This window comes from Motacilla alba, chromosome 5 (assembly GCF_015832195.1).
Source record: "Motacilla alba alba isolate MOTALB_02 chromosome 5, Motacilla_alba_V1.0_pri, whole genome shotgun sequence".
Lineage (NCBI taxonomy): Eukaryota > Metazoa > Chordata > Aves > Passeriformes > Motacillidae > Motacilla > Motacilla alba.
The window spans coordinates 49,989,729-50,002,895 of NC_052020.1; the positions used below are offsets into that span (position 1 = coordinate 49,989,729).

At 48.7% G+C, this 13,167-nt stretch overlaps 1 protein-coding gene across 3 annotated transcripts; it reads left to right on the top strand.

Annotated features, from left to right (window-relative positions):
- Nucleotides 1–3,672: 3,672 nt before the first annotated feature.
- Nucleotides 3,673–12,235, top strand: LOC119702156 (extracellular tyrosine-protein kinase PKDCC-like). 3 transcript variants are annotated; one of them, XM_038139686.1, is made up of 7 exons: nucleotides 3,673–4,213; nucleotides 4,384–4,506; nucleotides 6,688–6,959; nucleotides 8,094–8,173; nucleotides 8,268–8,372; nucleotides 9,832–10,008; nucleotides 11,379–12,235. In XM_038139686.1, exons 1-7 carry the CDS (start codon nucleotides 3,692–3,694, stop codon nucleotides 11,480–11,482), a joined length of 1,383 nt encoding a protein of 460 aa, XP_037995614.1. In that variant the 5' UTR covers nucleotides 3,673–3,691; the 3' UTR covers nucleotides 11,483–12,235. The 3 variants fall into 3 exon arrangements, with proteins under 3 accessions (XP_037995614.1, XP_037995615.1, XP_037995616.1); XM_038139687.1 differs by having other exon boundaries at nucleotides 6,766–6,959; XM_038139688.1 differs by lacking the exon at nucleotides 4,384–4,506.
- The last annotated feature ends 932 nt before the right edge of the window (nucleotides 12,236–13,167 follow it).

Genomic DNA, 13,167 nt, shown 5'->3' on the forward strand with positions numbered 1-13,167 from the left:
AAAGGACAATTTTTCTTCCTGCTGGAGAAGAGAAACATTATTTCAGTTCCAGGGCAATCATAATTGCACCAAGCCCTTGGCTAGGGTTCCTGGCTGGTAAGGCAAAAAAAGCAGGGCAAGGTCTGTCTCCCTAGTTCACTTGCTTGTAGGAAGGTATCATACCTGCATCTGACTTTCTTCTTATCCTTTTCCTGGCTCGTGGACAATACAAAGAGAAATCTGGAAATGGCTGCTGGGGTGGGTTTTTCCTGGGTTCCACCCAGGCATGGCCACACACAGGCCAGTGTTGCATTCCTGGAAGCTGGATGCAAGAAACTTTCTCAGTTGACATGGGAGTGCAAAGCCAGGCTGCTCAGGACGGCTCCTGCCCCTGCACTCTGCAGGTAAGTGCCTGCCCTGCAGCAGCTCCTCTGGCTTTCATCCTGCCTCAGATGTGCACGCTTGCAGCTGGACAGGAACTGTCTGGAGGCAGCCAGAAGCTCAGCTGGCAGGAGTCAAGGTAACTGCTGCCCTCAAAGGCAAGGGCACCAGTGATGACATGTATTCCCAAGAGTCTTTATTAGAGCTGTCTAAGCCTTCCTCCTGTTCTGAAGTGGCTGCTGCAGGTTTCTTTGATCCCTCTCCCAGACCTATAAACTCCTGGCCTCCCTCTTCTGGACTGATGCCCAGGACTTTCATGTATGTGCTCAGAGTGAAAACTCTCCCCCCAGGATTTCTCCCCAGGTTTTTTATGCTAACACAAAAGCTTGATCCTGTCCCTTCTAGATCTGTGTCATAGACAAGAAACAGGGAAATGCTCCTGCCTAGATCTCTTGGGATAGGAGGGAACCAGCTAGGGAAATTGTACCCAGAGGTGTCTGTCTGTCAGAAGGCAAACACTTTCAGTGTTGGCATGGGAAAATGGGATGCTTTCTCACCGCAGTTAGTCTACAGCACAGGAGACTCCCAAATTTTCATCTACACTTCATGTACAGACTCATCACATTTTGAGAAAGGAGCCCAGCTAGCATTAGTGCCAGGACAATTTTTCATGAGAGGAATCTCATTCCATCCCTTACAGGAAACCAGAAAAAGCTAAGAAGCATGGGATTCAATCACACTTATTGAAATCATAGCACAGTCTGATATTTTCTGAACAGTGGACAGCTTTCTGCTCCATCTATAGCCTATAAAGGAATGAATGTAGATAAGAAAGTATAAGATAGTGGTGGGCCTAGGGGAGCACACAGTTAACCATTTGTGGATTTGCACTTGGAGGGGTTGTATGATGAGAGCTGCAACAGGAGGCCTTCCCTGGATTAAAGCAGCCTCTGCTGCTGAGTCCATATGATCACAAAGCAACTATCTGTAACACATACCCATCTGCTCCACACAGTGCTCACATGCTATCAAAGGCAATACAGCCAGGCAGAACCCTCCAAGGAACTAAAAGACACTCAAATGACCACACACTCCACTGCTACATCCCTGCTACAGCACTTTGCTGTGTTTCCCATTTCAGGTGTCAGCTATGTCAAGCAAGGCCACCTCTTGTGCCATAGTCTGCAAGAAGCCTTGCACAGCAGAGCCATGGTCTTGGCAGGAATCCTTAAGTGCTACTCTGAAGCAAGTAAATAATCATTTGTTGTTATTTTTTTATGTATCTGTGAGTCTTCTCTAATAGGTTTTGATACTATTACAGTGCTGAGGACAGGCTGAAATTAGATAATAGTACACACAGCTGCCATCTATTCCCTTGGAAACACAGGTAAAAATGGATTTAATGCCTCCCCAGTGACAATGAATATTCATTAATATGACACAGATGTATACTTGATTTGAAAATAAGAACAGTAATTAAAGAGCTATTAAGGTTAAAAAGCAACAAAGGAAATTCAGCTACTGAAAGAGCTGTTCTGGGATCAGCTTCTAACCTGTCTCTGCATGGGTAAGAACAAGAGGCCTGAGATTTTCCACTTGATTGTTTTATATGTAGGCAGACCGTTTGTTTTGCCTTCCCTCCCCAAACTCATCTGGAAATGACCTGGGTTCAGAGTTCATTTCTCCTGCTCTCGTACTGAACAACTGTGCTCTGCTGAGGCACTTCACTCTGTCTCATTGGCTGCTCTGGTGGTATTGAACCAACAAGAAGTGAAAGGGAAACTTTCTTCAGGCTTTTGGGATGGAAGCTATTTAAAAGTGATCATTTATATACATTATTTTTATTAAAATAGCCTTGGGGATCACCATTCATGATAGCTGACTTGCTGTAATCTCTGAAAATCTCTATCTCACTGGCCATGACATTGAAGTTGAATTTCTTAGGGACGTTTCACAAAGGTTCCTTTGCAGGGGTGACTTGTGGCCGTGACCCCAGCAGTGCACACAGAGTGTTATGAGTCAGGAGAGAGGTACTGGCACTGCTGTGCACGGAGGGGGGAAGATGGAGCAGATGTGCCCAAGGGCAGTGCAGCACTGCAGGACTGAGAGGTCCCACTGCTTGATGACAGCCAGGGCACACCCTGTGCACTCTCACCCACTGTGTGCCAGTGTGTGACCTGCCAGAAGCTGCAGGTTCTCAGCTGGGCTGTGTCACTAGGAACAGAGCAGCAGCATCCTCCAACCCCAGCTGTGCCATGCATCACCTGCTCCCTCTCTGGGGAGGGTCTAGTGGCTGGTTATGCCACTGAAAACATTGGGGCAGAAAATGAAGCAGACCAGGTGGAGAGGCAGAGTATTATTTTAATTTCTAACTCGGTAGCATAAACATAAATAAAAAAACTGAATCCACCCACTTGGCTGGTGTTTCAGGCTGCTCAGTGAGGAGAGTTAACTGCGTATTGCCTAAATTAGAAGCAGACAAACTGCATCTGCCGTTGCCCTAAGCTAACCTGACTTTCTGCACAGCAGAGCCCGGTGCAGACACGTGTCTAAAACCAGTGACAGAGCCGCGGCAGGGACCTGTCCTGCTTCTCGCACAAGCCTCGGAAACGTTCCTGTCCCGCGCAGGTACACGTGTGTCACAGACGGCAACCCTGAGCTGTGTCACCACGCCGATCGATCTGATCGCCTCACAAACAAACGATAAATGTGTGTTTTCTGCCTGCATTGGTTGGCTTTGCTGGAGGACGGGTTTGGTTTGATTTTTTTTTTTTCCCCCTGGAAAAAATTCCAGTTCCGTGCTTAGGCAGTGTATTACTGATCCAACCTGATAGGGTTTATCCTTCTAATAAGAGAAACTGCCAGGGTTTGCTCTTCTTAGAAACCGAACCTGAGAGTTTTAAGCGGCAGGGAAACGTGATATCCCAGTTGTCACTGATTTTAACCCTCGGCTGTAATCTGCGGTACCCGCTAGCAGGGCTGACGAAATTCACGCCCGTGAAACCCGCGTGTTCTGCTATAAAGAGCCTTCGCTGGAGCGTGGCCGGGTGTCAGCGGGGATGTGCCGCTCGCACCCGGCAGCTCCGCTTCCCACCCCGGGCCACCTCCTCAGGAACCGCTAAGGCTCCGCTGCCGCCACCTCCCCTCCCTGGGCGGTCCGTGCCGCCGCTGCCCCGTGTGCCCGCGGGGCCGGGCCGGGCCGGGCCGGGCCGGGCGGGCGGGGTGGGGGCGCCGGCGGCCCGACACGCCCCCTCGGTGGCGCTCGGCTTGCCGGCGCGGCGCTGCGCGGGCGGCAGAGCGGCGGGAGCCGGGCGGCGCAGCCCCGCTCTCCATGGCTGCGGCGGGGCGGGCGCGGCGCGGAGCTCGGCTGAGCGCGGCCGCGCTGCTGGCGCTGCCGGCCCTGGCGCTGCTGGCGCTGCTGGCGCTGCCGGCGCTGCCAGCCGCCCGCGGAGGCGGCGGCGGTGGCGGGGAGGCGCAGCCGGGCTTCTCGCCGCCGCTCCTGCTGCCGCCGGGCTTGCGGGAGGAGCTGCGGCAGAGGCGGCGCGACCTGCGGCGGCTGGAGGCGGCGGCGGGCGGCGGGGAGGCGGCGGCCGCGGCGGGGCTGGGCTGCGGCGACCTGAGCCGGGCGACGGTCGTCAGCGTGCTGGGCTGGGGCTTCACCAAGGTGGTGGCGCGGGCGGCTCTGGCGGGCGGAGGCACCGTGGCCCTCAAGTCGGTGCACGGGGCGGGCCGGGAGGTGCGGCGGTGCGTGCAGCGGTACGGAGCGCCGGCCGGCTGCCGCCGCCTGGCCGCCTACAAGCTGCTCAAGGAGGTGACGCTGCTGCAGCGCCTGCAGCACCCCGGCATCGTCAAGGTACGGCGGGGCGGGGGCTGCGGGAGGCGCTGCCTCGGCACGGCGGGGCGGGGGAATTGTTGCCGGGGCTGAGCCGGTCCGCCCGCGGTGGCCACGCTGTCCTCGGGCGGCCGAAATCTGCCGGCACTGGCAGCGACATCGCTCCGAGCGTGGCTTCTACTCTCCCGCAGCTGCACGGCCAATGCTATGACAACAGCGGAGATGCTGAGCTGCGGGTCACAGCCATGCTGGAGCTGGGATCCCCGCTGGAGATGATTCAGCTCCTGCAGACCCCCTGGGAGGAAAGATTTAAAGTAAGAAAACAAAGCAAAGGAGTTTTATCAGTCGCTTTTAGACCACAAACTGGGCAAACCGGCAAAGAGCCGGTGGTGACCGCTGGGACAAACGGGATTCTCCTGCTGATACTCTGTTTGATCCCGCAAATTGTCTGTAAATCGTTTCCTTTTCATTCCCTTAAAATCACATTAACACAGCCCTAGGTTGGTGTCTCACGGTTAGTTTCTTTCTCCATAGAGCGGTGTTAGAAGAACTTCATCTGGGAGGAGATAGACTCAAAATCGTACTCGGTGCTGGGGGTGGGGGGGGTGGTTAATACCTTCGATTACACGATAACGTTCGTTTTGCCTCTATATTGCCTATACATAAATACATACATACATATATATATATACATATATATATATATATATATATATATATATATATATGCGCAGAAGGGCTTTGGTCAGGATGCCTCTCGGCAACCCGAGTCTGACTTGGGAAAGCCACATCACCATGCTCTGAGTCTGTGGTTTGCTGTGTGTTACCTGTTCTAGGCAACAAGCTGAGCAAGCTGACCCTCACCATGTGTTCATGTGGTGTTTCTGATTTTGGCCCTTTAGGAATTATTGTAGTAAAATCGCTACTAAATTGCTTTCCTCCTGCTGTAGGTGCTAGGATTGCAGCCCTTCTAGTGAGATCTGCCTCATCTCTAGGCATCCTGCACAGGGACCCATATGCTCCCCAGGAATATAAATGACTTGTGACATGGCACTTACTTTGGTTATAGCTTGTTTTACAGTTTGCCTCAAGGGCTCAGCTGGGGGTTCAATACTACTTGTTTGGGTGCCAGGAGGAAAAAAAAAAAGCATCATGTAAAAAAGCAAGGGTATCTTAGTGTCAGCAAGAAATGCTTTGGGCAAAATAAAAGCACAGCAAAAATCCTAAAATAAAATTTCTGTCTGCATGTGGTCCTGAATGTTGAAGGGGAGCCTTGCCATCTGAGCCAGAGGGGGAGTGTGGCAACCACTCGCTCAGCCGTGGGATGCAAAGCTGGGATTCTTATGATTGCTTCACTAAACAAGTTAAAATAGCATCAGAGCTTCCACAGTCATTTTTCTTGGCTTGGGGAGTTTTACTTTTTTCAATTCCATACTTGCTTCTACATAGCTTTCCTAGCACCTCATCTTCTCAAACGTGCCAGAGTCTCCTGTAAGAAATGCAGGATGCTGGATTAGCTGGTGGCAAAGTTTGGTACGGTGGCATTAGAGATTTTAACAACCTCTGGACTGCAGGAGACACTAACTCAGAATTTACCCTGGCACTGTCTAGTCCTGTTTCCTAATTAAGGTCTAAATATACGGGATTCCCTTGTTATGAGCCACATCAGATACCAGGGATCTTGCAAGCTGTTCCAAGGGAAAAAACCCTCGCGCCTGCACAGATCACTATCAGCAGTGATGAGGGTGACGTGGGGCTGCCTGGCACACCTAGCTGAGGATGCACTTTGTCTGATGCCAGGGCTCCTGATACTGAATGAAAACTGCTGCAAAAAGCTGCTTGAGCAAAGTGCTGGTGCAGTATAAATGCACTTCTCTAGCTCTGGTTTGTTTAAAAATAATTTACCAAGCTTTCTGCTGGGTCAGGTATTGTCTGGCCTTTCACTGCTGCCAGAAAGTTGTCATAAAAGCAAAAAAGCTGGCAATAAATATATTGCAAGCCTTGACTAATTCTTCAGAAGCATGATTGTGTGCCCAAATTCATACTGCTGAGGGATGCAGCAAGGCAGGAATCTGGTATTAATGACCATGGTGCCTCAGTCTGTATTGAGCAGCATGGGGGAAGGGAGGGGAACCTATTAATTTTATGCCAGACTGGGAAAAACTCTTCTGATTTTAGCTAGCAAATCAATATAGCTCCTGAAACATGAAGAATGCTATTGTTTTCCTCACAGCTTTCTCCTCCAGCTCTTCTAACTGCAAATGTCTCTTTTTCTGTACACACATTTTTAAAAAATGTTGCTAAACTACTTACCAGTCAAATCCTGTGGCAATGTTGATAATAAATTTTGTTGTATACATATAATTACCTTTTAAGTTCTGTATGCCTTTTTTCTCTTTTAATTTAATTGGATGCCCTTCCCTTTGTTCTACTTCCAATTTAATAGCTGTTTTTCATCTGTTTTTTTCCACGCATATTCATCTTCTCTTTCTCAGATTTGCCTGAGTCTTGTGAAACTGCTGTTTTACTTGGCACATTCCCCCCTGGGTTCAATAGCCCTCTTGGATTTCCAGCCAAGGCAGTTTGTTATGGTGGAGGGAAACCTAAAAGTGACAGACATGGACGATGCCAGCACGGAGGAGTTGTCTTGCAAGGAAGATAATGACTGCACACTCGACTTCCCTACCAAAAGTTTCCCTCTCAAATGCTCCGTGGTCGGGAAATGCGAAGGAATAAATGAAAAGAAGAATCTGTTCAATGCCTATCGGTATGTCCAGCTACATGGGGCAAGATTTGGGGTGGTTGAGCTCACGCCCTGCCACGTAGCCTCTAGCACCTTGTTCTTCTTCCATGTGGTGATCCCACTCACCTCTGTCAAAGGGTAGTTAAGGATGGCTTTGAAGCAAGTTCTTTTCCTTATAAGGCAGGAAAATAGTGGAGTTGTTGCCTGGTGGGAATGAAGGCATCTTTCTTCTGCTGCTCCCTTTCCCCAACGCCCTCTAAAAACTTGCCCCAGAGCTTGCACCTGTAAATTTGCTGTTTGCCAGACAAGCCCTGGTGCTTGACATCCATGGGCTGTGCTTGCTGAAAGCAGTGGCAGTGCAGGCTACCTGCCAAACCCCACCACCTCTGAGTCCTGTTGTTGGGAACAGGCTGGCTGGTGCTTCCCTTCATCTCTGAATCTCCCTGTGGGCTCCTATGGGAGAGCAATGGGGCAGGTAACAGGCAAGGGGCTGAGGCTGCTGCAGCGCTTCACATGAGTCATCAGCTGAAAATTCAGGGACTTTTCCTCACCACTGATGCTTGGCAGGTCACGTCCTGGAGGGAAGCCTTGGCAGCTGGATATTTACACAGAAGGACTTAGCAAAGGAGCCTGGATTTCCAGAATTCAGTGCTAAAGGGTAAATCCCTGCATAGATTATTGCAGCCTGGCAGTTGCCCCTGTCTCTTGTGCCCTTGTTCCCTAGGACAGGAATTTTGTGGAACGGTCTGAAATGAGTCATCCTAACTTTCCAGGGGCAGTAAGAAGGTCAAACCTTTCCAGGGCAAGAGAAAGACCTTGTATGAGTCTTCTTTTATACAGGTCTTTTTTTTTTTTTTTTTTTTGGTGGGAAATACATTTCTTAGTACACAAAAAATGTATATAGAAATGACCCAGGGGAATAGGGGAAGCTTTACTGCATGAGGCTTTGCAAGGTAGATTTCATGCAGCGAGGACCAGGCTTTCAGCCCAACTCACAGGAACCATCTGAGGCACCAAGATATGCTCAAACATAACTTTGTAACCAAAGCAGACTTACTAGTTGCATATGAATAATCAAGTCACGGGAAAATGTAGACAACTTAATCACCAGGCAAATGAAGGCACTGTATTCTAATCAGCCTGTGGGATTTTTTGCAGGTATTTTTTCACCTATCTTTTGCCACACTCTGCACCACCAGCTTTGCGGCCCCTTTTGAGTGATATTCTGAATGCAACAGGTATCAGCTAATATTCATAAATTTCTTCATTCAAAGTCTCTAAATGGTATTTCGTGGAATTGCTTATGTTTGTCATCTTTTCCCTTAAATGTAGGTGATTTACGATATGGAATAAATGAAACCCTAAGAGCTTTTGAAAAGGTTTTACATCTGTACAAGTCTGGGCTCTATCTTCAGAAAAGACCTCTTCTTTTAAAAGGTAGTTGATTTTGAATGTTCTAAGTAAAGTAACTACTGAGGGAGCGAGGCACTTGGTAACTGGTTAAATTCTGATGTCCCCTACATTTAGGCAGTTTATAGTCACTAGAAAAGCACCAAAAGTGTCTTTTTTGAGCAGGCTTTTGTTGTTATTTTTTTTCCATGTGAGCTATGCAGGGTTATACTGCTTTACAAAGTAAAAGCAGTGCAGACAATCTGCATGGACATGTGTTTGCACTGCTTCTAAATACTCTTCTCATAATGAACATCAGTGTTTCAAGGGAATGTGTTTGGGATAGCAAACTGAGTGGCTCCTGTCTTGGGATATCCTTACCCTTTGGACCAACAGGTCAGTTTTCTGGGCTGATATTCAAACTTCCCATATGACTGTGTGGCTTCTGTCTGCTGAGCACAGGTTATTATGGAAACATAGAGCGGGGAGGTGACAGCACCAAGATGAGTGTGGCAGGGTACCTGGAGCCTCGGTGCCCTCTAAGTTCCTTTTCTCTGAAGATCTTTCTGTTGGACCTGTGGATGGATAAATGTGCCTTTATGAGGTGCATTCCTCTGAAAAGGAATTCAGTGGTAGAGATGAGGCTGATCAAAAGGAAGTTTCAAAAATCCAGTGGTTACTGTGGCTTGCGTTTTCCTGAGCATTCACATGAGGTGGTGGGTGATGGTGGCTTGCAGAAGGAAATCTCTTTACATGTGAAAGAACTATAATTTGCACTGTTATGAACAAAGATATCTGGTCATTTGCATGGAAGGACCAGCAGCTTTAACAGGAATTACTGGTATTTTCCAACAACACCTGTCTATTGGCTTTGCCGTGTGCCAAAATGATCACCATCCTAGAGCTGTGGGAAGGTGGTGAGAGACTCTTAGCAGTCAGTGAACAATAGCCTGAACAGCACCTGCTCAGGCTTGTCAGGTCTTTTGTCAGGTCTCCTTGTCAGGAGCAGGATCTGGCCTCCCTTTCTGCCAGTGTGGTTCCTCAATCTCCTGTTTCTGTGGGTGGCACCATGATGGGTGGGTCAGTCTGTGCCCCATGTAGCTTGGTGCTGGATCTGTGACGAGCTTCTGCTGTTGAGGCTGGGGTGTAGGAGAGGCTATTTGGAGGTTGGCTTCTCCAGGGAAAACATGGAGGGCCTGTGGCTTTGCACAGCAGCCTCCTCCTCTTACCCACCCCTGTGGTGGCACCCCTCTTCCTTCGCCCTTGAGACCTCTGACCCCTCTCCTACCTCTCTGGGGGAATTGCTGTCCTGTGCTCCTCTGCAGAACCAAAGAGCAAGATTTGGGTTTCTTTTAACTTTGCAGCTCCACCTTACTCCACCGTGGCAGGTCAGTTCAGTCTGTCAGTGTTGCAATTCTTTGGAGAGTTTCACTGGTTGGTGTATAGTGTAGCCAGTCTCTGAAAGTGCACCTGGAGTGCACCCTGGACACCCTCTTTCTGTCCCCAGACTACATCTCCCTGAAGGGTTTCCGAACGGTGGAAGGAGAAGACTACAAGTGCTGGCCCTCCTACAGCCACCTGGGCTGCCTGCTGTCCATTCACAGCGCCGAGGAGGCCGCTGCCATTTGCAACTCCCAGCTGCAGTGTCAAAGCTTTATTGTCACCCAGCACAGGACGTGGACAGGTGAGCTTGGGCAATGTGACAGGCAATGACACCACATGCTGCCACGAGGTGCTGCTGCCTTCCTCCATAGTGCCTTCAGCCTACAGGCACATATAAAAGCTGCCTTCCTTATCCTCAAGCTCAGATGGCTGCCACCGTGGGCATCCAGAAATCCCCTGAATGTTTGTACGGAGACACAAGAGCAATTACATTCTCCCTCTGCACCTTTTTGCCTCTACAAATTTTGCTCAGGACTGCCAGGTATTGTTAAACACTTACTCATTTCTTGCAGAGATGGCTTCACTTTGGTGTTAGGCTAAACAATCCCTATGGTATGTATAGTTTGCAGAGCTGTGGGGATTTTAGAGATGAAAGAAGCTGTGTAAAAGAAGGTGGTTACTATTGTTATAATTAAAAGAATCATAACTTACAAGTTGTTATCCCCTTTATCAAAACTAAAGCCCCAAGCCAAGGGATTTCCAGAATGTCCCTGTAATTAGCTCTGATTATAGCCTCTTACAGTTAGCATGTTTTCAGAATTATTTTAAATTATCTCATTTAGCTGACACCTCAAGCGTGGGCTAAATTGTTTCTTGAAGTAAAACACTAAATGAGGTAAATGAGTGTTTTCACTCACAATGGTGCTGAAGAGTCATGTTTTGTCAGCTCACATGACATTTAAAAAAAACCCCTAAACTACCAAAAATGCAGCTTTTCTGAGGGCTTGTGTGCAACTGGCACGTGGCAAACTAGTTATGTAGGAGCGTTTACACGGATGCAACATAAAACTCTGAGCCACCAAGTTTCACACCAGCAATGGATTGTGCCTAACACAGCACATCTGGCTTCCTCACAGGGCAGCTGTTAGTGCTCTGTGTAGTGCCTGCCTGGAAGGAATCCTGCTTGAAACCATGGTAAGGATGCAGGAGAAGCACATGGGACAGGGACTCTTCCTGCAGTGCCTTGCTAGGCTGCTGATCTGTGACGTCCTGCACCATACCTGAGGTCTTAAGTGGTTCTCTTCCTGACATTTTTCTTCCTTGCAGTTTCATAACTCATCTTTGCAGCCAAGGACGCCAGAACTGTGTGGCTGAAATGCCAAGGGCCTAAGTTTGCCAGCTGGGTTAACGAGAGCTGTGGGAATGTGCTGGTCTCTCCTCAGGCTGCTTGGTAAAGCAAAGCAAGATGCAAAAGCTTCTGGGGTTGGATGATGCATTCCTTGTGCACAGTCTGAGCATCTGGAATTTACTGGGAGTGTAAAACACATCTATGGCAGGGCAGACTGACCCTCCATTGAGCAAGCAGTGTGTTCCTGTGCCTTTTGCAATAAATAGCATGGGTCAAGGTGAACCTCTCTCCTCTATTAAACTTGCATTTTATTTCCTTTCCAGGACGCCCACTCGCCTCATTTCAGAGTAGCTGGACTGATTTAATACCGGATACTAACGCCGTAGTCTACATTAAACGTTCGGCTTCCTCAGGGGAAAGACTATAAAGACAATGAGATCACATAAAATGATCCTGGGAGGAACAAACTGCTGGGGAGAATTTACTCTGCTGGAAAGAATGACATATTTTATTTTGCTTTGGGATGGGATCTCCCTGCCAGCTCAGATAGAGTCAAATGCTGCTGTCTCCTTGATCAAAGCTCAGATTTCTCATTGCTGCTCCACTAGCTTCTTTTCTGTTCCCACACTGCTGTTCCACATAAATGGTCTCAGTTTTAGTCAAATGTTGCTAGACTGTGCAATACTTAGCTTTGCTGCTTTGGCCAGCTTGTCAGCCAAGAAATAGAAATAGCTGCAAGGGATCCAGCTTGGGTAGGCTTAGTTATTTCAATCACCTCCAAAAATCTACAGATAATGCACTTTGGAGAAGGCAACGGCTCTTTCTGCAGCTACAAACTGGGTTTTCTTACTACTGCAAATGTAAAGGACTGGATTTCAGTGATGGTCGCAGGGTTGGGATCTATAACCGGAGGTTGATGATGGGGGTGGTCCTCCAAGGAGGGTCCTGATTCAGTTCCTTCCAGTGCAAGGGAGGAAAGTGGTGTACAGGTCAACACTGAATCCAAATAACTGTGTTTGGATGGAGGATTTGGGGTTGATCCTATGTGATTTGTAATACCAGCTCCCATGTATCAACCTTGAAGGTTTTTTTCAGTTACTTTCCATGAAAGAGCGAGACATTCAAATTATTTATATGTAAGGTCTGACTTTGTATGATAAAGAATGACTGTTTATTCTAAGCATGCTGTGAGAAGTTTTTTTTTCCTTTAATTGCCTAAGTCTTTACTGTAACCAAATGAAGAAATGCCAGTGTTTCCTACCTTCAGCTCACCTAGCATTGTTCTCCACTCCTGAGGCCAGCCTGTGAGTGCTCCAAGCAGTGTATGAATGTTCCTGAGCCCCCTTGGACACTTAGGTCCTGGAGGACACTGTGGCTGTACTTGCAGGCTTCTGTGCATAGAGGAGGCTGTGTGGTCCCAAGAGCCTCCTGCAACTGCCCTTTGCTAAAATTGCAGATGTGGCCCCTGAAAAATAGCTGGGGTTAGTATCATTTCAGACTGTAAGAGATGACAGTGTAATGTCCCCCTGCTGGGAGTCCCTGGAAGCAGTGACTATCCAGGACCTCTCCTGTAGCACTGTCGGGAAAGTCTAAATCACCATTGACCTCCTAGGGAGGTGTCCCAGGGAAGGTCCCTGGCTTTGTGCAGGGGACCCACACTACAACAAACAATGTGATACCACATTGCTTTTTGCTTGTCGCTCACCGGAAAATACAGCTTTTGGGACACGGGCAGCAACCCTGTAGCCATTTCCACAGGTGCCCCTGTGGCAGCTGGGGCACCCCAGGACTGAAGATGCTGGAGCTCTTGCCTGGAGCCGTGCTGTGGTTTTGATGGTCTCTCCCCACGTTTCCTAGCGCAGGAGCCCATCTTTCAGCTCGTTAGTACTCGATTAACCCACAGCAATGCCTTTGCACGGTGCCTTTCTCATGCACTGGAACACCTGCTGCTTACTCTGGGGCTGGAGGACTCGACAGTGATATCAATTAATGAGAATTCCTAGTTAGCACAGCAAGAAGGCTCTTGTGATGATGACATTGCTGCAGGCTTTGTGACAGCAAGGCTTTTTAAATGGGGACAGACCCTTCTCTCCATTCCAGGGGGTCCTGTGG